General features: G+C 38.4%; 2 protein-coding genes and 1 pseudogene across 8 annotated transcripts in view; 2 read left to right on the plus strand and 1 right to left on the minus strand.

The window, feature by feature from the left end:
* Positions 1-1,166: 1,166 nt before the first annotated feature.
* setb (SET nuclear proto-oncogene b) lies at positions 1,167-5,325 on the plus strand. Of its 2 annotated transcripts, none has more exons than XM_079405931.1 (8): positions 1,167-1,459; positions 2,396-2,453; positions 2,553-2,695; positions 2,797-2,900; positions 2,992-3,105; positions 3,188-3,358; positions 3,444-3,587; positions 3,762-5,325. In XM_079405931.1, exons 1-8 carry the CDS (start codon positions 1,387-1,389, stop codon positions 3,780-3,782), a joined length of 828 nt encoding a protein of 275 aa, XP_079262057.1. In that variant the 5' UTR covers positions 1,167-1,386; the 3' UTR covers positions 3,783-5,325. The 2 variants fall into 2 exon arrangements, with proteins under 2 accessions (XP_079262057.1, XP_079262058.1); XM_079405932.1 differs by having other exon boundaries at positions 1,208-1,459; positions 3,444-3,582; positions 3,762-4,677.
* Positions 5,326-5,661: 336 nt separating this feature from the next.
* LOC306862676 (cytoplasmic dynein 2 intermediate chain 2-like) lies at positions 5,662-9,711 on the plus strand (annotated as a pseudogene). The gene is made up of 9 exons: positions 5,662-5,693; positions 5,795-6,021; positions 6,107-6,216; positions 6,294-6,481; positions 7,391-7,500; positions 7,588-7,755; positions 8,696-8,926; positions 9,026-9,183; positions 9,473-9,711. The product of its transcript is annotated as a cytoplasmic dynein 2 intermediate chain 2-like (transcript).
* Positions 9,712-9,852: 141 nt separating this feature from the next.
* LOC306862373 (spectrin alpha chain, non-erythrocytic 1-like) overlaps positions 9,853-25,580 on the minus strand; it is a 33,278-nt gene continuing 17,550 nt past the window's right edge. For 2 of the 5 annotated variants that reach the window (XM_079405150.1, XM_079405151.1), the window contains exons 22-55: positions 24,853-25,051; positions 24,641-24,745; positions 23,932-23,964; positions 23,742-23,777; positions 23,433-23,480; positions 22,665-22,756; positions 22,407-22,551; positions 21,756-21,937; positions 21,527-21,626; positions 20,732-20,929; positions 20,496-20,642; positions 20,290-20,393; positions 20,034-20,196; positions 19,793-19,807; positions 18,077-18,208; positions 17,848-17,985; positions 17,621-17,725; positions 17,311-17,519; positions 17,095-17,215; positions 16,865-16,986; positions 16,553-16,685; positions 16,339-16,437; positions 16,039-16,198; positions 15,848-15,924; positions 15,535-15,744; positions 15,161-15,457; positions 14,964-15,076; positions 14,462-14,479; positions 13,010-13,064; positions 11,120-11,316; positions 10,873-10,926; positions 10,638-10,784; positions 10,413-10,560; positions 9,853-10,306 (exon numbers count right to left, since the gene is read on the minus strand). In XM_079405150.1, coding sequence (XP_079261276.1) covers positions 10,181-10,306; positions 10,413-10,560; positions 10,638-10,784; positions 10,873-10,926; positions 11,120-11,316; positions 13,010-13,064; positions 14,462-14,479; positions 14,964-15,076; positions 15,161-15,457; positions 15,535-15,744; positions 15,848-15,924; positions 16,039-16,198; positions 16,339-16,437; positions 16,553-16,685; positions 16,865-16,986; positions 17,095-17,215; positions 17,311-17,519; positions 17,621-17,725; positions 17,848-17,985; positions 18,077-18,208; positions 19,793-19,807; positions 20,034-20,196; positions 20,290-20,393; positions 20,496-20,642; positions 20,732-20,929; positions 21,527-21,626; positions 21,756-21,937; positions 22,407-22,551; positions 22,665-22,756; positions 23,433-23,480; positions 23,742-23,777; positions 23,932-23,964; positions 24,641-24,745; positions 24,853-25,051 — 4,228 coding nt within the window. In that variant the 3' untranslated portion in view covers positions 9,853-10,180. Of the gene's footprint in view, positions 10,307-10,412; positions 10,561-10,637; positions 10,785-10,872; positions 10,927-11,119; positions 11,317-13,009; positions 13,065-14,461; positions 14,480-14,950; positions 15,077-15,160; positions 15,458-15,534; positions 15,745-15,847; positions 15,925-16,038; positions 16,199-16,338; positions 16,438-16,552; positions 16,686-16,864; positions 16,987-17,094; positions 17,216-17,310; positions 17,520-17,620; positions 17,726-17,847; positions 17,986-18,076; positions 18,209-19,792; positions 19,808-20,033; positions 20,197-20,289; positions 20,394-20,495; positions 20,643-20,731; positions 20,930-21,526; positions 21,627-21,755; positions 21,938-22,406; positions 22,552-22,664; positions 22,757-23,432; positions 23,481-23,741; positions 23,778-23,931; positions 23,965-24,640; positions 24,746-24,852; positions 25,052-25,580 lie in introns of all 5 variants that reach the window. The other 3 variants (XM_079405152.1, XR_013783559.1, XR_013783560.1) reach the window with 3 other exon arrangements.

A 25,580-nucleotide genomic window follows, 5' to 3' on the forward strand; every position in this document is an offset into this window, starting at 1 on the left:
AACGAATACTGAATAATTTAATAAAGTGATATATGAATTTGCTCAAAGCTTTTAGTTTAAAAAACAAGACAAGTCTGTGCTGTAACTCATATTAGGTGAAATATGAAATATGGCGTTCACCAAAGAAATATTAAATTGACAAAAGTGACAGTAAAGACATTTGTGACCCTGGAGCACATATTTGTAGCAATAGCCAAAAATACATTGTATGGGTCAAAATTATCCATTTTTCTTTTATGCCAAAAATCATTCAGATATTAAGTAAAGCTCATGTTTCATGAGGATATTTTGTAAATATACTACCGTGAATATATCAAAACTTAATTGTTTAGTAATATATGGATTGCCAAGGACTTCATTTGGACAACTTTAAAGGCGATTTTCTCAATATATTTAGATTTTTTTGCACCCTCAGATTCCAGATGTTCAAATAGTTGTATCTCAGCCAAATATTTGTATTAAATATCCTAACAAACCATACAATGGAAAGCTTATTTATTCAGCTTTTAGATTATGTATTTAAAAAAAACCTACCCTTATAACTGGGTTTGTGGTCCAGGGTCAAATAATACAAAGGAGCAGCACAACTGTTCTGAGCATTGATAAAAAGTAAATATATATATATATATATATATATATATATATATATATATATAAATATATATATATTTACTTTTTATCAATGCTCAGAACAGTTGTGCTGCTCCTTTGTATAATATATATATATATATATATATATTATTTAGCTCCAAATCAGCATATTAGAAAGATTTCTGAAGGATGTGACACTGAAGACTGGAGCAATGGCTGCTGAAAATTCATCTTTGCCATCACAGGAATAAATCACATTTTCAAACTGTTATTTTAAATTGCAACAATATTTCACAATATTACTGTATTATTAATAGAACTAATGCAGTCTGGAAAAGAGATTTCTATCCAAAACATAAAAAATAAAAAAATCATCAGTGTTTTTTATAACAAATATTCGATATTTATGTTAATTCCATTTTTACCAAGTGTGCAAAATATTTTTCTGCCCCAATTAACTCGTGTATTATTATTATTATTATTTATTTTAAATATTACCTATCCAAATATTATATTATGATATCATATTAGGCCAGGAGGAGGAGGCGTGGCTCTTTATTCTCCTGGCGCGCGTCAGAAAGGAGGAGGAGCGTGCTGTGATACGCGTCTCTGGTTTGAGTGCGCGTGTGTTGTATTTGTGGAGGGGAAGCGCAACACACGTTGTGATATTCGCACTTGTAAACTGAGCTAGAACCAACTTTATTTCCCCTTCTTTCGCTTTCCTCGAGCAGAGGAGGACGTCCCGGAGTCTTTGTTTTAGGAGTAAGAAGGCAAATCCTCGGCTGTGGGGGAATAATGTCGGCGTCGGCGGCGAAAGTGAGCCGAAAGGAGCAGAACTCGAATCACGACGGAGCGGACGAGACCTCGGGTAAAGTAATGGCGGCCTCCTGCGCACCGCCATTTTCAGTAACTTGCACTTATTGCGTTTAAAGCACGAATATCAGTTTTAAATAGCCGCTTGGCGTTTATTTGAACCTTTAAGCGAAGCCCGAGTTTGTTCCCGTTTAATCCTGCAAAAGTCGGTGTGATTTTAGTAAAGGGATGTTGCGCGCACCGGAGGCCATGTTTCCTCGCGCGGCGGCTTCATTGTGCCACGCGCGACGAACATTGCGCTCTCACGCCGTTTAGTTTGATAAAACATCACATTTCCCGGTGGTTTCTGCTAATTTATGTGCTCAGCTGTGTGTTTTTAAAACCAACGTGGCTCGAGTGCTATTGTGTTGCGCCCATGTTGTGTGCTAATAGGCTAACTGGTTATTGTGTCTCCCCCGCCATCATGTGTCCCCAAACCACGCCGCCGCTGCATCACAAATCACCTAAGAGGTGTTTAATGACGGTAAAGCGGGTCGAAATTACAGTCTGATCCGATCTAACTTTTAATGCCCGGTAGTAATGTGTAATTCATTGGTAGGAAGGTAAATGTGGCCCAGCGCGTGGCCTCCTCCCCCGTTTAAACCTCGCGGCCTTGCGCAGCTGCTGCTGAAACTGCACCGGATTGAGCTGGTCGTCCGGCGTTAACACCACGCTTTCACTTTTAATTTATGTGTATGGTTTTGAATCGGTTGAGGCTGCGTAAAATAATGTTGCTTCGTTTTGATATAAAAATTTGTGAAATAGATCGTGTTTACATTGTACGAATGCATTGTTTAGTATGTAGTTGCACGTGTGTAATTTGTGAAGTCATGTTTTTGTTAGTCCGTATATAAGGATTGCAAGCACGTGTAATTTTGTCCTACTTTTCGCAGAATATTAATGGCATAGCGAATTAACCTTTGTGTTAATTTGACTATTTATTGCTTTTCAGAAAAAGAGCAACAGGAGGCAATTGAACACATTGATGAAGTACAGAATGAAATCGACAGGTAAGTTTGCCAAGTTTTTGGAGCATCATTTATAAGTTTAGGTTTAATGCTTATTTTATTTATGAATTTGTATTTTTCTGCTTATGTTGCTTTCCTCAGATTGAACGAGCAGGCAAGTGAGGAAATTTTAAAAGTAGAGCAGAAGTACAATAAGCTACGCCAGCCATTCTTCCAGAAGAGATCAGAACTCATAGCCAAAATTCCAAATTTCTGGGTCACAACATTCGTCAACCATCCACAAGGTGAGACGATGCTTATAATATTGAGATTAGTTGGTTAAATCTGGTTTACTTCTGAATTAGATTAATGTATTGTATTCTAATATTTTATTTTTGACTTCTAGTCTCAGCCTTGCTCGGTGAGGAGGATGAAGAAGCACTTCATTACCTGACCAGAGTGGAGGTCACAGAATTTGAGGATATCAAATCAGGTTACAGAATAGATTTTGTAAGTACCCTTTTTCGTCTGGTTGAGTCTGAAAGTAATGCACAGCTGTGGCAAACCAATTGTGTGACCTGTGTTTGTATCTTCTCTGCAGTACTTTGATGAAAATCCATACTTTGAAAACAAAGTCCTCTCAAAAGAGTTCCACTTGAATGAGAGTGGTGACCCGTCTTCAAAATCCACTGAAATCAAATGGAAGGCTGGAAAGGTGGGTTAACAATTTTTGATTTTGGGGTCTGCCTGATGCCATTTCCTATTGGGTGTCCGTTAACTGGTTATGCATGATGCAGGACCTGACAAAGCGTACTGGACAGACACCGAACAAGGCAGGGAAGAAAAGGCAACATGAAGAGCCAGAGAGCTTCTTCACCTGGTTCACCGATCACTCCGACGCAGGGGCTGATGAACTCGGGGAGGTCATTAAAGATGACATCTGGCCCAACCCCCTGCAGTACTACCTGGTAAGAAATAACATTGCATTACTGCAGGTGTATTTTAGTGTTAGCAAGTCAGAACTTGTACTTATCTTTTCCCCTCTCTTCTCAGGTTCCTGATATGGATGAAGAAGAGGGTGAAGGTGAGGAGGAAGACGATGAGGAAGAGGAGGAGGGTTTGGAGGACATTGACGAAGAAGGGGACGAGGATGAGGGAGAGGAAGATGAAGAGGAGGATGATGGAGAAGATGGTGAGGTGAGATATAATTAAAGCTTTGGCTTTAATTTGAGGGCTAGTTACACTTACATTGTATTGTAATGCATGGCAGTTATTGTGTTTTATATGGGACACTGATTTAAAATGTATTTGTAACAGCTTCAGAAGCTGGTACAGTTTGACCCTAAATTTATTTTTCTTCTATTCTTTCAGGATGATGGTGAGGATGACTAAAGGCTGATAAGGACATATTCCAACACTCGTACCTGTTCTTTCCTTTTTGAAGTCATCCTCCAACCATGGGAGCAAAAAGCTTTGTTCTTATTTTTATTTTTTTTGTGCTCCATCTTCTGTTCTACTGAAGCCTCTCCTGTCCTGACCATGTCTAAACCCAGTTAATTCCCTGGACATACAGTTCCTGCATTGGAAAACTAGTGGCATCTCGTTGCTGAAGCCTCTTGCGTCATCTTTAATTACAACCATCTTCAAAGACAAATATGAAATATTAACAATCTGCACGTCATCCTCTGTAGACTAAACCGAAGTAAATAGCAGTTTATATATTAAGTATATGAAATGAATTTTTTTTTCTGTGAATGGTTGTGAGTTGAAGTAATAAGCCATGGTGCAGTGATCTAATCATAGCGTACATACCTAGCCACTCTTCTTTTTTTTGTATATTTTCTTTAATGCAGAGGTGGGCCCCAAAGAGTTGACACTGTTTTTCCTATGTGATATATTGGACAAAAGGAAAGCACCAGCTAGCTCCTGTCACCTCTTGTAAATGTTTTGGGGTCAATATCAGGGTATGGCAGTTATTATTGTTGACAGTTCAATGGGGTCGGTTGGGGCAAGTGGGCATTTGACATCAGCATTTGGGTTTCTGTTGATTGAATTTTCATTGTAATGTTTTACAGACACCCATGAGGTTTGAAACATTTTTAATAAAAACAAAACAAAAAAACTTGTAATTTTGAGCTTGGCTAATTAAAGGATTATTTAAATGAGATAATAAAGCCTGTAGAATCTTAAAGAACTCTACAAGTGGTCTTTTCTCCACCTGTTTCCTTTATTGGACATGTATAAGGTGTTTTTGTTCACTTATATAAATGTTTAAAATTTTATAGCTTAATGTTGAAACTTTTTGAGGTATTGCAAACAGCTGGGTTATTACTACAATTGAGTCCCTTTTAACTCCTCCAAACACATTATGACTTTTATAAGGTTACATTTTAACTGCTTGGTGCTTAAAATGAGACAAAAAAAAAATAATTACATTACACACTACTTTTTGACCTAAAAACTCCATTTAAGTCATTTAGAAAATATTGGACTGGTCATTTTTCCAGAGCTACACCAAAATATCCATTGCATTTTCATTGAACGGTATGAAAAAAAAAAAATCAGTTTTTTACTTTAATGGTGGTCTTTTTTTATTTTGATAATTCTAATTATTATTTGGGTGTGGGTGTGTCTGATTGTGATGCTGATCATTAATAGTGAAACATCATGTACACCAGGTTACTGGATATCCGAGGGAAACTAATATTTTATCTCTTCAAATGATTCATAAATTCCTAAAAGTATAATTCTACCATTAATAAGATGGCTTATCATTCACACACCATATGCATGTAAATTTAATCAGTAAGTCACCATGTCACCTCAGTCCCAAAAAAATCACCAAAATGTTAAGTGCTCAGTTTATATATAATATAAAAAAAGAACGGCGACACATATTATTTCGTGATGAAAATAAAATGTTGATATAAAGCTTATATTAGACGCCTGAGGCTATTATGTATTTTTTTTCCTGTGCCAGTCAGTTTTACACGATGTTTTTGTTTGTATAACTTCTGAAAACGTTCATGTCCAATAGCATTTTACCAACTAACTTAGTGCTTTAAATATGCTGATTTATGAGCATTTTACCAACTAGTGTTAGTGTTTTTTTGTTTATTTTCAAAGCCCAAAAGGCACCGAATTATAAGAATGACCCAGGAAAAATGTCATTTTATAAATTAAACCTAAACTGCGGAAAGTAGGTTGACCAATCAGAAGCTAACGCCAGTGACGTAGCGGGCAGCCAATCGTTGATTGGCTCACGGTATCCATGGCAGCGTCGTCACGGATGTCACTTCTAGGGTAACAATGGAGGAACGAGCAACGCTGTGCAGTGCCCAAATACAATCAAATAACCTGCTAAATTAGCGGTAAGAAGTGTTTTCCCCATCATACAAGCATAGAAGCTGTCAAACTCTTCCAGTTCACACAGCAGAGGCTGAAACACAAGCCAAAGATGTGATCAAGACCAGATCATTCAAACACTTGCCCTAGATCAAGACCTATCTCACTTTCCTGGTCTGCTGGACTTCTTGCATAGAGCTGAAGACGTAGTTATCAAAGAACTGGTGAAAAACTTTGTCATGCTTTTGATGTGTTTGACGTGAACTGGGAGGATTAGATTGAGTCGGTGAGAGCCTTGAATGCAAAATATATTAAAAATTGTATTAATCATTTTTTAAAATTATCTTACAACTGGTGATTTTTTTGCACAGGTGTCCTGCATGTACCGTCTTCAGCATGTTGATGCTCAGGAAAGGGGTCTGCAAGTCACCAGTGTGTCCTGGAACTGCACCGGCTCGGTCATAGGCTGTGCATTTGGCCAGTAACAGCCCTTTCCCCATACAGACACATAAAACCACCTGCTGTCGTAATGTTAATGTTGTTTTTTTGGGGGGTTAGTGTGGAGGATGGTGATTGGAGCAATGAGAAAGCTTACGTGTGCATGTGGAACCTGGACTGACAGAACCTCAACCCAAATCGGCCGGATGTGATCATAGACGTGGCCACTCCAGTCATGTGTCTGTGCTTCCATCCTCTGAAACCGTCTGTAGTGGCTGCTATGGACACACATTTACAAAATCAAGATTGTTTTTTTTATCTCTTGAAAGGTGAATCACAGATGCTTGGTTTATTTTTACCTCTAAATAAATAAAATACATAAAATGTGTAATATTTGCATAAAGAAAATGGCATAAAATGGACATTTTTGGTGTTGTAAAATTATTTTCATGTCAGTTAATTAATACAGAAATAAAAATCATCCTGCCTGGATGCAATGTTTTTATGTTTTAAATTAGCAATATTAGAGGCAGATAAACAACTATCACTATTAAATATGGATGGATGGATAGAATATTATAATGACTAAAAAAACATTAAACAGAACAACTGTTTTTGACATTGATAATAATATGTTTCTTGAGCAGCGAATCAGCATATTAGATTGATTTCCGAAGGATCATGTGACACTGAAGACTAATTATGTAATGATGATGAAAATTCAGCTTTGCCAATACAGGAATAAATAAAACAGTTTTTACATTAGTTTAAAAAAAAAGTATTTCAAAATATTGTTTTTCTGTATTTTCAATCAAATAAAAAAGCCTTGGTGGCCATAAGATACTTTCAAAAATACTAAAAAATATTACCCCAAAATTTGAACATTTTGTACTTTTGTATGTAAATATGAAAATAGAATTTTAGAGATAAATGTACTTAATAGTCATGAAAATAATGCCACGGTGCTAAAAATGTAAATGGCAAATAGACTTTATGGCAAGTTTAATTCTTAAGCATCCTGAAAAGAGCTAAAGAGCCAAATATTTATCAATAAAATAAGTCTCATGCAAGTGGTATTCTAAAATATTTTCATACTGCAGTATTTGCCAATTATTCTCCTAAGTGGAATCCTAAGCTTAAGTTATTAGGGACATATAAATATTGATGGCTCATTTCATCAAGTTCATTTCCAGTGGTCCTCTTTATGGTGTTTTTAGGGGGGTTGTACAGTGGTGAGGTGCTGGTCTGGGACACCAGCCGCTCACAGGACCTCATTCTGGCTCAAACAGGAATGTCTGCAGATACTCACTGTGAACCAGTTTATCAGGTATTTAACATATTAAATAAAAGTCTTTGACTGAAACGTGATAAGTATTCAGTGAGTCATAAATGCAGAGTGTTTCTGTGTGCACAGGTCAGCTGGGTCCCAGGGGCTCGCCGAGGGGAGTTTACTGCACTGAGCGCCGGGTCAGGAGGAAGAGTTCTGTTGTGGACTGTTGATGGAGCCAAAGCCAAACTCATCTTGAGTTCTGGATATGCTCTTGTCCAACAGCAAGTGCCTCAGAGTGGAGCAGCAAGCAAAGTGGGTGTCACAATATGGTCTTGGCAAAAAAATGATTTAGTAAAAATTGCAATCTGTGCAGTTTTCTTTGTGAAGATGATGTAATGAAAGAAGTACCCTAATGAACCGCATGGTTTTTACACAAATTAATGTAATTCAGTTTAGAAGTGATATCTAATTATTATTGCAACAGTCCCAGATAAATCAGAATGAGAAAAAGAATGTGCTAATGGCCTGGTAAATCTCAAAAAGCCTGTCATATACACATACATTATATTTAATCTCATTGGAAAAATATAACAAATTACATTGATAATTTTTTTTTTTTACTTTATATAATAAACACATTTTTGTTATTGTATATAGTATGTGACAATTTTATTTTTTGTATTATTGAGACAGTATAATTTTTTTTTTTTTTTGGTAATATTTTCAAATGTTTTATTTTTGCACTTTCTGTTTTCATTTACATTTTGGTAAAATTTTAGTAATTGTGTTGTGTTTTTGTCATTTAATGTTTAAAAAATATATGTTTATATAGATTTTATTATTTAAGAAAAATAATTAAATTCAAGGATTTTTATTTGTTTTTTAAGTTATTTTAGTACATCAGGTAAAACTAATTAAAATGAAAATGAGAAATGTTGCTTTGGCAACTAACTGAAATAAAATCATTTTTATTTATTTATTTTTACATTAATTCAGTTCCTGTTTATTTTACAACAAGTAACACTTTTTTTATGATTTATTTGTAAATACTTTTTAGCCATAATAACCTTGGTATGTAACGATAAATTGATATAGTATGTAATTTGTAAGGAAATTTGTATATATTATGGCAGTTTTTTTCACTGTGCAATAAAATATAATAATAATCTTTTGATTTTGGGATTAAATGTGACCATGACATATTTTTGCGCATTTCACCCTAATAATACAATACAATTGTTTCTCCCTGAAGACCCGAGGTAGCACCAATATAGGAGTAACCTCTGTTGCACTTTCCCTGTGGGACCTTGATATTCTTGGTGGGCTCAGAGGTAGGCCTTGTGCTCAAATGCTCCTTCAGCAGTGAGACAGTGGCAGCAGTGCCCCGTGATGGTGAGAGCGTGATACTGCGGGCCCCTGTACAATTCTCTTTCTCACAACGAGGGGGCCCAGTACACTCCGTCCAATTTTCACCATTCCATAGGTGAGCTTTGTGGTATTTTTTGTACTTTATTTACTTAGTATAATATCTACTTTAAGGCTAACTGGCAGTAATTGTAACATCTGGTGTTTCTGATTTTAGGAATCTGTTTGTAAATGTTGGGACAGATGGTTTGGCTCATCTGCACACTGTGCTCCAGCCCCGTCCCCTGCTGTCTCTACGGGTGTCTGATTCATACGTGTTTGGGGTGAGGTGGTCACCTACATGCCCTCTAGACTTTGCTCCAGCCACAGGACAGGGTGAGATGTTTGTAATTCTCCAACCTATACACATTTTAAATTTTTACCATTTTACATTTACATTTACATTTATTCATTTAGCTGACGATTTTATCCAAAGCGACTTACAATTGCTATATATGTCAGAGGTCTGTCGCACGCCTCTGGAGCAACTGGGGGTTAAGTGTCTTGCTCAGGGACACATTGGTGTCTCACAGTGGATTCGAACCCAGGTCTCTCACACCAAAGGCATGTGTCTTATCCACTGCGCCATCACCACCCCATTTTACTTTTTTTCCATAATTTTTAGGACTGGTTCAAATGTTTGATTTGGGTCAAAGGTCTTTAAGGCCAGTTACCACAATTGACCAGAACACAAGCGGTCAGCCAACGCATTGCCTGGAGTTCAACCCCAAACACACAAATCTGATTGCAGTCAGCAATACAGATGGTAGTGTCAACATTTGTCAGCTCAGTGGCAAGTTAATGGAACAAGGTACCAAGGAGACTGCAATGCTGGAACAGCTGGCCAATGAGGTGGCAGACTGAGTCTGTTTTAACTTTGTCATTAGAAACTGTCCTGCTTGAGTGTTCTTAAAACACATTTCTATATTCATTGTGTATATATATATATATATATATCTTCAACTGTACATTTACACCATAAATTAAAAACACTGACAACTCCTTCCAGTTATAACCAGTAGCGTTTATTTAAGCACACTGCAGTCTCATAGGTGATGTTACAGCATATCTTCTCTATAGGTTTGTTAAACAAAGCAAAGCACTTAGCGAAGACAACCACAATAAATGCAGACAGATCCACTACACTATTGTCAGTGAAGCACGAGGAAGTGTCAGATAAATACGCAGGGTTAAGAGTGATAGCAAGATACAGATATTGCTATACTGGGTGCTATAGAGAATTTAAATTCAGATCCATGCAGTTTGGCTGTGTGTTCTTGTGAAGGGGTGGAAACGCATCCCGATTGGTCACTGGCAGGCAGGGGGCGGGGAATCAGTTGACGAAGAGCGAGCGGGTGAATTCCACAAAGTCAAAAGCTGACGGGATCTCGCGGCCCTTGCTGTCCAAGTAGGGCTTCATATGGGAAATGCAGTAGTCTGCCTGTTCCTTTGTCAGGTTCTGTAAACACAGAAGGTTATTAAGATCATCTTTCTAACATCAAACATGAAACTGAGGCCAAAGGTTCAATACTATTTGTAAATGGCATGGGTTTGATATATTTTACCTGGTAGAGTTCTTCCTTTGTGACGTAAGGTTTGTTCTCAGCACTGAGAGCACGGAAAGCGCTCTCAATCTCCTCGCTTGACTTCACGTTCTCCGTTTCTCGGCTGATCATGAAGGCCATGTACTCTTGTAAGGACACGTTTCCATCCCTGAACAAAACAATTTGATGTTAGCTCCATGACAAAAACACTGAATATTTAGCTCATCCACAGATGACGTTTCTCACCTGTTCGGATCCACTATGTCCAGGATGGACTCAAACTCTGGGTCTGGTTCTCCTTCTTCAACCATGGGCAGGTCGTAACCCAGAGACCGCAGGCAGGACTTGAACTCCTGGTGATTGAGACGTCCAGATTTTTCTTTGTCGAAGTGCCTGAGAAACAAACATTTACGTTACATTTTCAAGAACGCTTGAGTTCAGCATTGCAATGTTTTGTTTTTCATTAAAGTGGATTACTCACTTGAACATCATGCTGAACTCCTTCAGGGCCTCTTCTGTTACTCCTGTAGTGTTTCTAGAAAAGAATTACAAGAAAAAGATTAAGTAAAATTACATGTAAAAAAAAAAAAAGAATAATTTATAAATAACAAAAACAAGGGTTTAAAAACAAAATTGTATTATAATAAAAAGCAATAATATAATAATTAAAAAAAGTTCTTTAAAGTATTATATTATAATGAAAAATGGACTGGTTTGAGAAGTGTCACCTGGCTTGGATCTGTTGTTCCAGGTTGTGTTGCATTCTCATGCCCAGTTGGTCGAGTTGGTCCCACTGTTGGGCCAGACCCACGGTGCTGTGCTCTGTGTATTTGTTGTCCAGGATCAGCGCCTCCTCCATGGCTGCTCCCAGATCCTCGATCTTCTTCAGCTGACTGCGCATGGCACGAATCTCCTGGTGCTTGCGCTGCAGAGAAAACCCCAGGGATAAGACATGAGAACAGAGCATTTCACAGTTCAGTGTGACCAAGTTATCTCTTACTGTCTTAAGTGTTCTAATGTCTTCTTTCTTGCAGACTTATAAAGTGAAATGTTAGTACACTTTCAGGCCAATGAATTCCATTATATAAATAGGACACACGCAGCAAAGTTTCAATAAAGAAAAACTTGAGTAACAGAGCGTGACTATAAAAATATTGTACTTACTATGTATATTGTACGGAGGTGTCTTGCAGATGAAATAATTTAGAGCTCAACACAACTAGATTTGTAAAAATTAATATTTTTAGAATTTTATTTTCATGACTAGGCCTGGAATTTACCATTTTGCGCATAATTTGATCAGAAACAACACTCACTATTTTTTATAATTCACACTACTGTTTAAAAGGTTTGCTGTCAGTAAGTTTTTTTTTTTTTTATAATGAAATAAATCCTTTTATACAGCAAATACACATTAAATTGATCAAAAGGCAGTGATTTCTTTTTAATAAATGTTACAAAAGACTTTAAATACTGTGCCTTTAAACATTCTATTTATTAAAAGAATCCTGAAAGAAATGTATCTCGTATCTCAAAAATATTTAGCAGTTTAAATATTAAACTGATTTCAACATTGATAATTATGGTGGCCCAGTAGTGCACAATAAAATCACTACAACACAAAGCATAGGACTAATTTCGTTGAGTTGAGCTAATTTTGCTGTTGGAACTTATTTCCGTTGTGTTGTGCTAATTTTGTTGTTGCGACTTGTTTCTGTTGTGTTGTGCTAATTTTGTTGTTGCGACTTGTTTCTGTTGTGTTGTGCTAATTTTGTTGTTGCGACTTGTTTCTGTTGTGTTGTGCTAATTTTGTTGTTGTGACTTGTTTCCGTTGTGCTGTACTAATTTATTTGTGTTGCAGCTTGTTTGTTGTGTTGTGCTAATTTTGTTGTGTTGTGGCTTGTTTCTTTTGTGCTGAGCAAATTGAATTGTGTTGCGACTTGTTTCTGTTGTGTTGTGGAGATTTCGTTGTGTTGTGCACTACTAGGCCACCGTAGATAATAGGGGTAACTGACAGCTGGGATGTTCCCGTGACAACGCAGCACAGTGTGCGTCAGCAGAAAATGTAAAAAAATAAAAATAAAATACATTTTATATTTTAAAAAGTTGTATACATATTAGTTTTGATATATTATATAGCAAAAAAACTTTAAAAACGTTTTAAAATATAAAATGTATGTTCATTTGCAACAGTTATGCTAACAACAATAAAAAGACTTTTATGACATTAAAACAGCGACGACATCTGACGTTGTCACGGGAACATCCCAGCTGAAGATAATGAGGAAATTTGATCGCTCCCTTTACCAAGTGCATTCCAAACGACTAAATAATGGCATACGTGCCCCATTCACTCCAAAGTCCCCACTGCAAGGGGACAGAGATGATCACTTCCATTTGGAATTTGCCCCGTCAACCATACGGTTCGATATGCGTACCGTGCCACCCCATATTATAGATAATAATCAGAAATGCTGAAAATTCAGTTTTGCCATCTAGAATATTAAATGTACTGAAATAGAAAACAGTTATTTTAAGTTGTAATAATTTCACAATATTGCTGTTTTAACTGTATTTATTATCAAATGCATTATTTTTTTAATGGTATTAAAACTCACCTTAGTGGCCTCTAGCTGTGACTCTAGAGTTCCAGATTCTTCCACCATGCAGGACCTGCCCACACACAGAGTGATGAAACCAGCAGCAGGAGCCCGAGAGCACATGGCACATCCACCCAAAATCATCTCACTCACTCCACATGCCAGTCTATACCTTACAAGAGCGGCTCTCAAAAGACTAGCTCACTTATTAGATCAAAGAACAAAACCAATTGTATTGGGCAGAGTAGAGCTTAAAAAGGTAGTTTTTATTTTTATATGACTATGAGTTATACTATATTGTTTAAAAGGTTTGCATAAACATTACATCTAGTTCTGTAACCTGCATCTTCCGGAATTTCTTGTACATGATAATAGGACTTACCAATTTTGTAGTAGATATGGAATACAAACTATAAGCCACCCCAGAATGCACCTACAGTAACCAAAGTCATGCTAACGAAGCCAAATTATATCCATGGTAATCCAGACCATGCTTGATTAGGGCTGCTGTCAACAGGGTTAGAAACTGCTATATTTGTACCACTGCTTAGTTTGTTTTATCTTGCACACTTTTAAAAGCAAAATGTGCAAAACCAAAGATTCAGAGTTCGACTTGACTAGCCATATTGTAAATGTCCAAAAAATGTCAATGCACAGTTGTTTGGATTCAGATCAGGATATTGAAAATGTTTACAAGTACTTTTTCAATCATGGAAATCACATTGCAGTTTCCACCCTGGATCTGGTGCATGAACATTTTCCTCAAAATGGAGGGAAAAAACCCCCCAAAACAAATAACAGAAACATGGAAAAAAACTAAGTTAAAAAGAATGAGATGAAGTGTTCACACTCCTCAACATCGGTGCCAAATGTAGCCAAGGCTTGTTGGATTAAGAAGCTGGAAGGGTTCATCTAAAAAAAAAGCCTCACATTGCAGTGAATGTTAGTAAAAGGGAATTGAACACACACAGAGCCTTTACAGTGGGGGTCAGACTCGAGTGCATGAGGAGAAGAAAACCCAAAAGGTGTGGGGTGAGGGGCAAGAGGCCAATCAGAGGAGGAAAAAAAGGGAGAAGACCTTCCAGAAAGATCATCATCGACTTCATACTGATAGACACGGATTACCCTCCGATAGGCTATGCTATTCAGAGACGAGGGAGGTGGGAGATGAAGAGGGAATGGAAAAAGAGTGTGAAAAACAGAAACTAATACATCTGGAAATATATAGTCAAAACATACAATAAAATACGCAAAATATATGTAAAGTGAGAAAGTCCTTCTTGAGACACCCTGTTTTATTTCTCTATCCAAATTATTGTTCTATTCTAAACTGAAACTCCCAAATTCCTGGTTTATTTTATACCAAATGTGTGTTTCTATCACAACGCTTCCATTAAATGCTATTAAACAATACATACACACTCACACACAAACATACTATAGTAAAAGAGTAAAAAATGTGATATTAACCCATCCAGAAGGTATGTCCTGATTAGAGAAATGATTCCAAGCATCAGGGTAGCAGCGAGAAGGACGAAGGAATGGGGAAAGAGAGACAAATAGGGGAGGGAGAGAGAAAGAAACAGTTAAAACATTGAGTGGTGACAACAACGCCACTACTCAACACTCACATAAAAAGAAAATGTGACCAGCGCAAAGCCCTGCTGCAGTATATCAAGCCTAGATGGGTTTAAGTGGTGTGATCAATGTGAAAACCTACCCAAACAGAAAACATGGCAAAGCAGGCAATGACTTAAAGACTGCAGTCACAAAAACAGTCGATGACACAAATGAAAATGGGCATCTAAGAAAGTTACATGGAGATCAGGAAAGCTTGATCAAATCCGAACAGATGTGTGTGTGATGTCATGCAATCGAAACAAATGTGTAGCATGCGGTGTGTTTAACCCTCGAGCATAACTCTACTCTAGAGAACACAGCACTGTAAGTAGTGCATGCTGGTCCTCTGTACCTGGTCTCCTGCAGCCATTGGTGGAAGGCATTGGCATGTTGGGCGAACTCTTGTCTGAGTTTATCGTTCTCTTCCTGTCTCCTCTGTTCCTTCTGTAGCTCCAGCTCTCGCTCCTATAAATCATGTTTATATAATTATTGAGTTTTTTTTACTCTACTTTATACACATTCAATCATGCTTCAGGATTCCATCATCACCTTGATGATCTTTTGAAGGTTCCTCCAGGTCTCCTCTAGAGCCTCCATGGTGAACCAAGTGTATGGATTGGAGGCCACCTGGTAACTCTTGATCTGGCGATCAAGTTCTGCCAGTTGGTTGAAGTCGGCCTCTGCAGAGCTGAGCGAGGAGCGGAAGGCATCATGGGCATCCCGCAGGGCCCTGATCTCCTCCAAAGAGTTGCACCTTACAGGATCTGTCAGATCTTCTTCAGCATTCTCAAACCAGCTGTTGAAGGCTGAGGCCTTCTTGGCAAAGGTGAGGAACAGATCCTCGACCTGGATGGAGTTATGAACAAGAGTTAAAGACACAAAACTTATTTTCCTAACTTGAGGCAAAATTCCATTCTTCACACCTTTCTGAAGTGCTCCTGGGCCTCCAGAAGCTTCTTCTTGCGGGCAGCTGAGTTGGACAGGAGCTGGTTCCAGCGCTTCATCAGGGTGGCATGACGAGCCTCAATGGCCTTGGACTGCACATGTTTGGCAGCCAAAAGCTGGTCTTTCAGGGCTGTGATGTTGGTGATGCCCTCCTGCTGGAAGGCCTGAAGCCCAGCATCAAAAGTTTCCTATGGCAGAGTGGAATAAAAACATTCAGTTACAGCAGTATATGGATATGCTGTGCTATGGCTTACGATTGCGTTGTACATTATTTCACATACTATGTCACACCTGTTTAGTGAGCAGAGTCTGCACCGAGGAGAGATCTCGACCATAGTCATCGGTCTTCAGGCTGTTTTCCTTCTCGCCTAAGACACATTTGAGTTACATATTACAAAGAAGCAGAGAAAATAACACTTTATTTCTTATCAAACCCTCTTTTAAATGAGGTTTGATGCAAATAAGAGGAAACATTTACTCACCAATCCAGGACTCCACCACATCAGCCTTCCAGTTGAACTGAAGGAAGGCAGAGTTCTCATCCAGTTTAGATTTCCTCTGAGCTGCAGCTCTCTCCAGCTCTGACACCTTCCCACGCAGGGCCTTCATTTTAGCCATGATGTTCTCCACGTTGTGGTTTTCCTGCACAAAAAGCCCCAATATGATATTATGATATTGCTATCAGGTTACATTCTACTTCAAAAGAACGGTCTATAATAAAGCATTTAAGGGTCAAAGGGGTAAATTTGTAGTATATGTACTTTGTAATAGTTGTAGTATACCTTTTTGATAAGTTCATCTCCATTGGAACACACATCATTCACTCGGTCCCTGTGCACGGTAAAATCAGTTTCAAATGCTTCGTGTTTCTTCAGCAAGCCCTGATAAACGAGAGCCGAATAAAGAAACTTAAGATAAAAGCTAAAAAAACAAACAGCAATATGAAGGTGTGTCCAAGATCAAGCCATAATCAGCTAAATGTAGTTTATTTCACACCTGCACAGCTGCCAGAGTATCACCGTAATCCTCACTTCCGACCAGGTTCAGTTTCTCATTAATCCAAGCTTCCTCTTCCTCTACATTTGCCACAAACTGCTGGTACTCCAGCGACTCCTCAAGCCTCTGTCCACTAAAAACCAGAAAACCAAAGAATTTTCAAATTCCTATCCTAGGCAATATATATAATCATAAGATTTTTGTTGATGTTTTTGAAAAAAAAAAAAAAAAAAATCTTATTGATCCAATCTTTTGAATGTGATCAGAAAAATAGACCAAAAAAAAAGTTAAATAGTAAAATACAGTACTGACCGAGCAGCAGCCAGATCTTTTAGTTCCCTCCAGTGCTCCACAAACTGGGCCAGCCTCTGCTGGATCTCCTCCTGTCCAATGGTGTTGTCATCAGATAGCTTCTTCCCAGTTTCTAATACAGACTGCAAGGCCACAAAACTATGTTAGCATTCAGAATGATGATTCACTTGACCCAAGACTTTTTCATTTCTGTGAATTGATATGCAACCATGTTGCAGGTGACTCCTCACCTGAATGGCTGGCTCGTGTGCTCCAAGCTCAGCCTCCAGACGCTTGTGTTTCTTCCTCAGATTCTGTACTCCTGTCAAATCACGTCCGTAGTCCTCCGAGCTCACCAACAACTTCTTTTCCCTAATGGAAGAGAATGAATTCAATCTAGTGTACAGCCTCAAATAATGCAGTTAGTTTGAAAAATGATAGATCACTCAGAATGATGTAAACCATACTTGATCCAAGATTCCTCATCGTCCAGATCCCTGAAGAACTGGTGCAGACGATGCGACTCATTAAGCTTGGCACGGCGCCCAGCAGCCATGCTCTTAATTTTGCCAAAGCGTCCGTTGACGGCATCACGCTTGTCCTTAACCTGAGAGGTGTCAAAGGCATTGCTGGCCATCAGACTGTCAGCCTGGCCATTGAGATCCTTTAGACGATCCTATAAGAACACGAACATAAAAACAAGCATTGATCAGGACATATTGGATTTTGTAATTGCTTTGAATGAGTGATCCCTAATCAGCATGTCTGAAGAGCTACCTCATGAGCAGAGATGTCAGCCTCCAAAAGCTGGTGCTTCTTAAGGAGATTGTTGACTGAGGCCAGATCTTTTCCATAATCCTCAGAGGCAAGAAGAGCCTCAACCTAAGAGCACAGGAAAAATGTGTAATGGACATTATTATTATTAATATTATTTAATGAAACTTTTACATTTCAGTCAAGATTTAAGTCAAGAACTAAGTAGCTACTAAGTCATATCTCAATACCTCAGACAACCAGAAGTCAAAGTCCTTGATGCCAGTGTTGAAGTTCTGCTGCTTGTTTGCCTCCTTCAGTTTTTGACTCTTCTCTGCAGATTTGTTGACGAGGAACTGCCACTGCTCATCCAGAGCATTAAGACGAGCCTGAGTGCAAATGTGAGCACGACCACAGCAAAATGAGCATCGACTGTAACTCACCAGCTGCCTATTTCTGAAATACTTCTGAAATTGTTACCTTGACAGCATCCTCACTTCCAGCACAGGCACCTCTCTGGATGAGAGCATTGCCCGTGTCAATCACCCCACGGATACGATCAGCATTAGCGTGTAACTCAGCCTCAAAAGCTTGGTGCTTCTGGTGCTTGCTCTGAAAGTGGCAAGAAAGCGAAATACAGCTAAACTGAGCCACACAGTGAAGTCATGCGTGGGTGCAGCTGTGATAAAGAAATAGCTGGTTTTGTATCTAACACTGTAGATGTGTACATGATACTGATATAAACGTCTCTGTGTAAAAACTCAATTTCAGTAAAAGCAGTGCATATTCAATGCTATTGTAACGTATGTGTGAGCATTTTATGTATATGCCTTTGTGTAGACTGCTTGTGAAAGATTGTCCTTATTTGTAGCCATAAAAGAGCAAACCTTTTCAAAACATCAATGTGTACATTGTGGAAAAAAAAAGTGAGGTGACTGTGAATTTACAAACCACCAAACAAGGACCAAACATGTAACGTGGAACTCATACTATGAACAGGACACAATCAAAGCCTGATGGAGCATTCAATAAAATGAACTGTGTGAACACAATCCAGCACAAAATGAATTCTGTGAGGAACCTAGGAGGAGTTGGGGTGTTTTGCCTGAGATCATTTAATATTTTATATCACCCAGAGAGAATGGAAGAAGGAAAAAGCACTTACAAATGGCTTATCTAAGCATTTGCTGATAGACTCAAAGGAAGCTGGGCTGCTGGTACTGTAACTGCATATAGATTCTGGCCATAGCACACGTGTAACCGTTTCTGTTGTTTTAACACGGTATTCCACAAAAAAGCAAAGCAGAATTACTTGTTTGAAAGCACCTCTCCACCTTCTCTCTCTGGGTTGATGCAGAATTGCGGCTGTGTTCGGAACAGCACTCTAACGTACTATGCATACTACTTTTGCAGCATGCATATTATATGTACTAGGAAATATTTGTATGCATGTAATATCTGGATGACTTCCTACATTAATCAAAATGTGCAGTACAGTCAGGGGCACACTGTAGGATACAAAGAGTTAAGAAAATTTACACAATTAAAAAAAATGTAATTATTTCTGGGATGAAAACTGAAACAAAGCAGTCACGTGACCATAGGATTGCGTGATTTTGGAAAAAACTAATTGCGATATTTATGATAAAATGCAATTTAGAAAAAGCTCCAGGTTTGCTGTGCTTGTTTGTAGGGTTGCACAATTATTTTCAAACATCATGCCATCGAAATAAGTAAAATTGTAGCAAAGTGCTACAGTACTATATGTGTATAATCACATACAGTATATGCGTTTATATTAAGTGTAATGTGTTCTGATTCACAAAGTAGTACATAAAACAGTAGGCAGCATAATGCATATAATTCTAGTATGCTATTCTGAACACAGCCAAAAATAGTCTTTGCATACAACTTTTTAGTTTGCTCTCAGATCCACAACTCTGAGAAGCTCAGCTTTTCTGTGTGGAACAAATTTAAACCAAGACATCCCAACTTCAATGACACAACAAGAAAATGGAGGCCATACCCAGCAACTAAAAATTAAATGCTACAAACAACTGATGATGCTGTACAAAGCGAGACACATAATAGACATACGGAACTCAAATACACATTTACAGACAAAAACAATGAGACAACGGACAAGTGGAGAGACCCTATTGGGGTTAGTTAGCTCTGGCACACTACTGCACTTACCAGAAGCTTGGATAGCTAGAAATAGACAATGGGAACACAGACAGAGTTTCAGTTTAATTTCCTATATAATAAAACACTTGGGATTGGTTGAGGCGGGGATAGTAAGAGAAACACATTTTAATTTGCACTGGAACATATTATGCTATTAATATATTTACAAGGTTAGACTTAAGCAGGATATTCACCTTTAAAACATGAAACATAGCATGTTTGCAAAAATATTGACATATCTGTACATTACCTGGATGTTGGTGGGGTCCTTGTAAGACTCATCGGTGGCGGTTTGGAGTTTTTCACTGATCCATGCTTCGATCTCATCTACATCTCTGCTGAACTGCTGCAGAGTCTGGGACTCACCCAGCTTAGAGCGTTTCTCAATCATCTGAGCCTTGAGACGGCGCCACCTGGAGGTAAAAAGGACATACTGCTTTAACTTAAATGACACAAATGGGACAGATTCATTCAGTGAGAGAAGCATCAAAAAGAAGAACCCTGACCTGTCTAAGACCTCATTACGGCGATTAAAGATCTCAGGTTTGGCGTAGTGGTCAGCGCTAATGAGCTGGTCAGCAAAAGACTGCAGTGCTGCAATTTTCTCTTCCTGTGAGAACAGACAAATTTAAATTATCGCAAAAAACTCTCCAGATTCAAAATCAAATAATCTCAAGCATGACTGCTTTATATCACAATGGCGCTTGCTGACCTGCACATTGATAGCCTTATCAAAGTCCTCATGTTTCTTGATGAGAGCCTCGACGCTGTCCAGGGAGTCTCCCTTGTCATCGCTGGCCAAGAAGGCCTCGCGAGCTGCCATCCAGTTCTCAGCCTGCTCGCAGTCACGGCTGAATAGCTGCAGGAGACAAAAACAAACATGATATCATTTGCCATCTTAAAGTGTTCAAGTTTTCTGTATTAAATTTATACATGGTCCTTGCTGACCTGCAGCTCCAGGCACTGATCCAGCATCATCCTGCGCTGGACCCAGGCCTTCTCCAGGTCAGCACGTTCCCGTTCAAGAGCCTCCAGCTTCTGCTGAATCTCGGGGCTGGCATAGTGGCCACGGGCAAGCAGCTGCTGTCCAAATTGCTCAAAAGCCTGGAAGGTGCCTGAACGGGCATCGATCTCAGTGCGGTGTTCCTACAGAATGTGAATATGTGAATGCTTAACATGTTCATGAGCTGAACAGGATTTTGACAAATATTATCAAAGGAAACGAATCTTCTAAACAGCAACTGTAACAACCCTAGTAAAAAGGTAATATATTTAAAATAAATTTATTTCATACAAAGTATCGTTCAAATCTATTAACATATTTACTGACATATCGCTCGAGACTTACTGATATAAAAATTATAATTCAACTTTATTTGTAGTAGTACTTGTGCACAATGCATATTTCATATTATTAAGCCTAAAGTACACTTTTAATAGTCCCACTTAAGCACAATCAAATATCAAGTATATCTTTAGTTCAATCAAGTATATCTTTAGTTGGACTTTAGCACTACTTCTGCAATTAAAGTGCATTAAGTACAAAATTAGTTTTTCCAATCCAATTTAGCAGACTTTAAGTATACCAGTTTAGTATTTTTTTAGTATTTAGTATTTGTTTATTAATAAATAAATATGTAAATGTATTTGTAGTATAGTTAGCTTGAAATAAATATTTAAATTACATTTCAGTATATTTATTTTTCACAAGGGAAAGTACATATCATAGGTGTTTTTAAGTACCTGATGTCTCTCCAACAGGGCTTCAGCTCCAGTGACATCCTTGGCCAGCTCATCTGAAGACACCAACCCTCTGATTCCATTGATCCAGGACATGAGATCTCTGGGAGAGAGAAGCACAGACTTATTTAGTCTCTTCTATATTATTGCTCGGATGTCAGATAGCTTCTCGAAGTTGTTTGTTTTGCATGTTTTATACTCTCTTTCCATCCCTCTTTTTCCTCCTCCTCACCTGAAGTCACTGAGGAAGCGCTGCAGGTCGTGAGAGTTGCCCAGTTTTTCTTTGCGTTGGTCAGCACGACCCACCAGGCTGCTCCAGGCAGTGTTCAGCTCGGTGCACTTCTCCTGGATGTCGTCCACAGACTCAGGATGAGACTGAATCAGACGCTCTGCGGTCTCACCAAGAGAGTTCACCTGCCCCAGGGAGAAAATTATATATCAATCATGACAACTCTCAAAATAGTTTTAGCATGTTAATGGATATGACAATATTAATGTATTTGGTCTTGGTGGACTAGATCTGCTACACCTGCTACACCAGAGCAAGCATGTAAGATATGCTGCTGCTGTTGCATGAATAGGCACATATAAATCCTGTAGCAGATCTAGACATGTGATGCTGGGGGAGGTGGGAGGTTTCAGAGGAACTCTGATAGCATGCAGGAGAACTAATTTACAGTATTTAAAATGTTGAGCAAGCAAGCTCACTTGCTAAAGAATCAGCAGAGGACAATGAGCTTGTGCTATGTAGTAAATAGTGTGATTTTTAGCAGATTGCATGTAAAGGACCAATCAGCCTGTGCCATATAAATCTTCATGACTGAACTAGATATTTAGCAGATGTTATGTTAGGAATGAACCAAAAAAAAAAAAAATTTTTTACCTTGTCTCCTAGAGCAGCCAGGTCTCTCTCAAAGCCTTCGTGCTTACGCTGCAGAGCCTGCACACTGGCGAGGTCATGGCCATAGTTATCAGTGTTCAGAGCTTGGTTCTTCTCTTCGATCCATTCCTTGGTCTCATCTGCATCCCTGTAAATCACACACTGGGCTGAATTCCTCTGCACTTCATGTGGCTCACATCACACAACTATAACATGAACATAACAGTATAATTTTGAGGTTAATCAGTGGCATATATGTACCTGTGGAACCTCTGCACCTCATGAGCACTGCCCAGCATGTTGCTTCTGTCTTCAGCCAGCTGCTGCAAGGCCCTCCAGTGGTTGTTCAGCTCCTATACACAAACATTAAACCATTAGCAGTTAATCAGAGGGCAGGTTATGAGTCCAGTTAAAACAATGATATGATTCCTAGCAGGAGATTTGACTCCCTGAGGTCACATCTAAAATGATATAAAATGACTGATGAGAAACAAACCTTTTTTGGCAATATACATTCAGAAACATAAAATTTAACAGCCAAAACACTATCCAAAGCGCCACATAAATGGTTTCATATCCTTTGCGCCATACTTTGCTCTTCATATCAGTAGCAAAAGCAACAGTATGGGTAAGTGGCATAAACAGAAAGGCTACAACATTAAAGCATATAGGATGAGTGATAACAGTTAGCAAATATGGAAAACTTGGGTGGATGCATCGGCCACAAATTGAAAAAGAGGCGTTAATGCATTCTAGAATGGCTGTTTTACCTCCACCAAAACATACAGAATGAAGACAAAGGAGTTATTTCAAATGGTCGACACAGACTCATGAATGGAAACAAAGGGAGGGGGATGCAACCGCAGAGTTGATGGTTCAGTAACAGGACATAGGGAACAAGAGACCATGGTAAGAGTACAAGACCACCACGATGAGTTAGTCCTCCAGGTACACGGGGCACAATGCAGGATTTAGTGGGATTGGTTGAGGGAAGATTTAAAGATTGAAACTAAGAACCTAGAATCTTACCTTAATAGTATTAAAGTTGGCCGTTGTTTGAACAGCCAAGCGAACAGACTATATTGAGTAAAAAATGTTCAAAAAACAGAGAGAGGGCAGGAAAAGAACAGAAAAATACACCAGTCATGAGAGTGTCACAAGAGGAGTTACAAGAACCAGACTGTTTTTGTCGTCCTGTAACCAAACACCACTGTGGATGACATACAGGTCAAACAAGACCCTGCATAAAAGCTAAACATGCATCAAACTCAATGACCCAAAATTAGATGATATAATAGATTACATTTAAAGCATTTCAAATTCAGCATACTATATTACCTTCCATGGAGATGCACCTTTGGAATCTGCTTCATCCTGTGAAATATATCCAATAAATAAATAAAATCAGTTAAAAAACAAACAAAAAAAAACAAATAAATAAACAAAAACTTTGATATTCATGTGTTTGTTTCATGCAGACACCCCAACTGTTGTAGAGACGTGATGAATGGTATAAAACAATAATGACCTTGCCAGGAGCTGAGCCCAGCATCTCTACTTGCTGATGGTGGGATGAAGGGGTGGAGTGATGAAGGAATGGAGGGTCGAAAGGAGAAAGGGGAAAAATAGGTAAGACCACCAGATCTATAAATCTCATAAATCCAGGCATATAAATAAGAATATTACTCTGATGTATACTCTCCTAAGTTTCAATGTAAACATAAAATTGATGAGCGGAATGACTCAAAATCTAGAAAACATCATGATGTATACTACTGTCAAAAAGTTTGGGCTTGGTAAGATTTTTAAGTTTTAGAAATAAATCTCTTATGCTTACTAAAGCCACAATTATATAAACACAAAATACAGTAAAAACATTAATTTTGTGAAATATTATTACAATTTAAAAATAACTATTTTCATTTCCTTTAAAAATCATTGTAATATGCTGATTTAGTGCTCAAGAAATATTTAGTTTTATTAGCAATGTTATAACCAGTTGTACTGCCTAATATTTCTTTGGAAACTGCTATTTTTTAGGATTCCTTGATAAATAAACTGAAAAGAACAGCAATTATTTGAAATTAAAAAAATTCTAAAAAATTCTAAATGTCTTTACAGTTTCACTTTTGATAAATTTAATGCAAGCTACAAAGAAAAAAACTGACCCCAAACTTTTCAATGGCAATGTATGTTAAATCAAATTCCCTGTGTGTGTTAAGTGTTTTTCTTCATACCTGGGCCTGCACAACAGGAGCCTCTTCAGCCATCAGTCCTTCAGACTCTAGCTCAGATGCCACCTTGTTTATATCCCTCAGCCGAGATTCATTTGCTTTCAGATCCTAGAAAACAATAAAAAAAAATACAAGCGTTTAGAATCAGGGAACACGTATTAGCTAATGCTAGTGTCCAGTGATAAATGAGTCATAAACGTGTATGAGAAACATGCCTTCTGGAAATCATCAAACTTCTTCTGCAGCACTTCCACTTGCTCCAGATCAGAGCCGACCTCCTCATTAGTAAGCGCTGATTCTTTCTCATTGATCCACTGCTGCAGCTCGTTCGCCTCACGGAAAAGCATGAACTTCTTGCAGCTCTTCTCCAGCATGTCCTTCCTCTTCTCTCCAAACTCTTGCAGTGTACCATACCTACAAAGAGAGATCAGAGACTTTAATGCAACTGCCACCTCAACACTGGGACTGAAACATCTCCTTCTAGGAAAGGAAATAGGAGCTGGAAACACGGACAGGGGTTCAACAAACAGCGAGAAATCTGCACAGTCAAATGCAGAAAATGCAGAGTGAAACATCTAGACACCAACTCTACAAAAGGAAAAGCTCAGAATGACAACATCCTCAGAAGAGATGTGAACATCTATCCCTTGATGGAATAGAAGAGAAGGAAGAATGAGACAATGATCTGATGGACAGAGAATGATAGAAGACTTGAAGCATGAGAAAAACAGCAAGATGGATGAGGGGCATGTGGATGAACATTTTGCAATGATGGAGGCTTCTTTGATCAAATAAATGACATTGGTCAGGCCTACTCACAGTTCCTCCACCTGCTTCATGCGTACAGATACGCTGCACACCTCCTTGGTGACCACAGTCCTGCCACAGGGCAGGGCAAGCAGACACATGCAAGCATTTCAATTAAGAAAGAAAGAAAACAAGA

Source organism: Barbus barbus (genome assembly GCF_936440315.1).
Source record: "Barbus barbus genome assembly, chromosome: 43".
In the NCBI taxonomy this organism is placed as follows: Eukaryota; Metazoa; Chordata; class Actinopteri; order Cypriniformes; family Cyprinidae; genus Barbus; species Barbus barbus.

Excerpts from the sequence above, each read along its gene's own strand:
- setb (XM_079405931.1), top strand. The coding sequence starts at position 1,387 with ATGTCGGCGTCGGCGGCGAAAGTGAGCCGAAAGGAGCAGAACTCGAAT. Across the intron at positions 1,460-2,395 it reads CGGAGCGGACGAGACCTCGG|AAAAAGAGCAACAGGAGGCA; the intron begins GTAAAGTAATGG and ends ATTGCTTTTCAG. Across the intron at positions 2,696-2,796 it reads ATTCGTCAACCATCCACAAG|TCTCAGCCTTGCTCGGTGAG; the intron begins GTGAGACGATGC and ends TTTGACTTCTAG.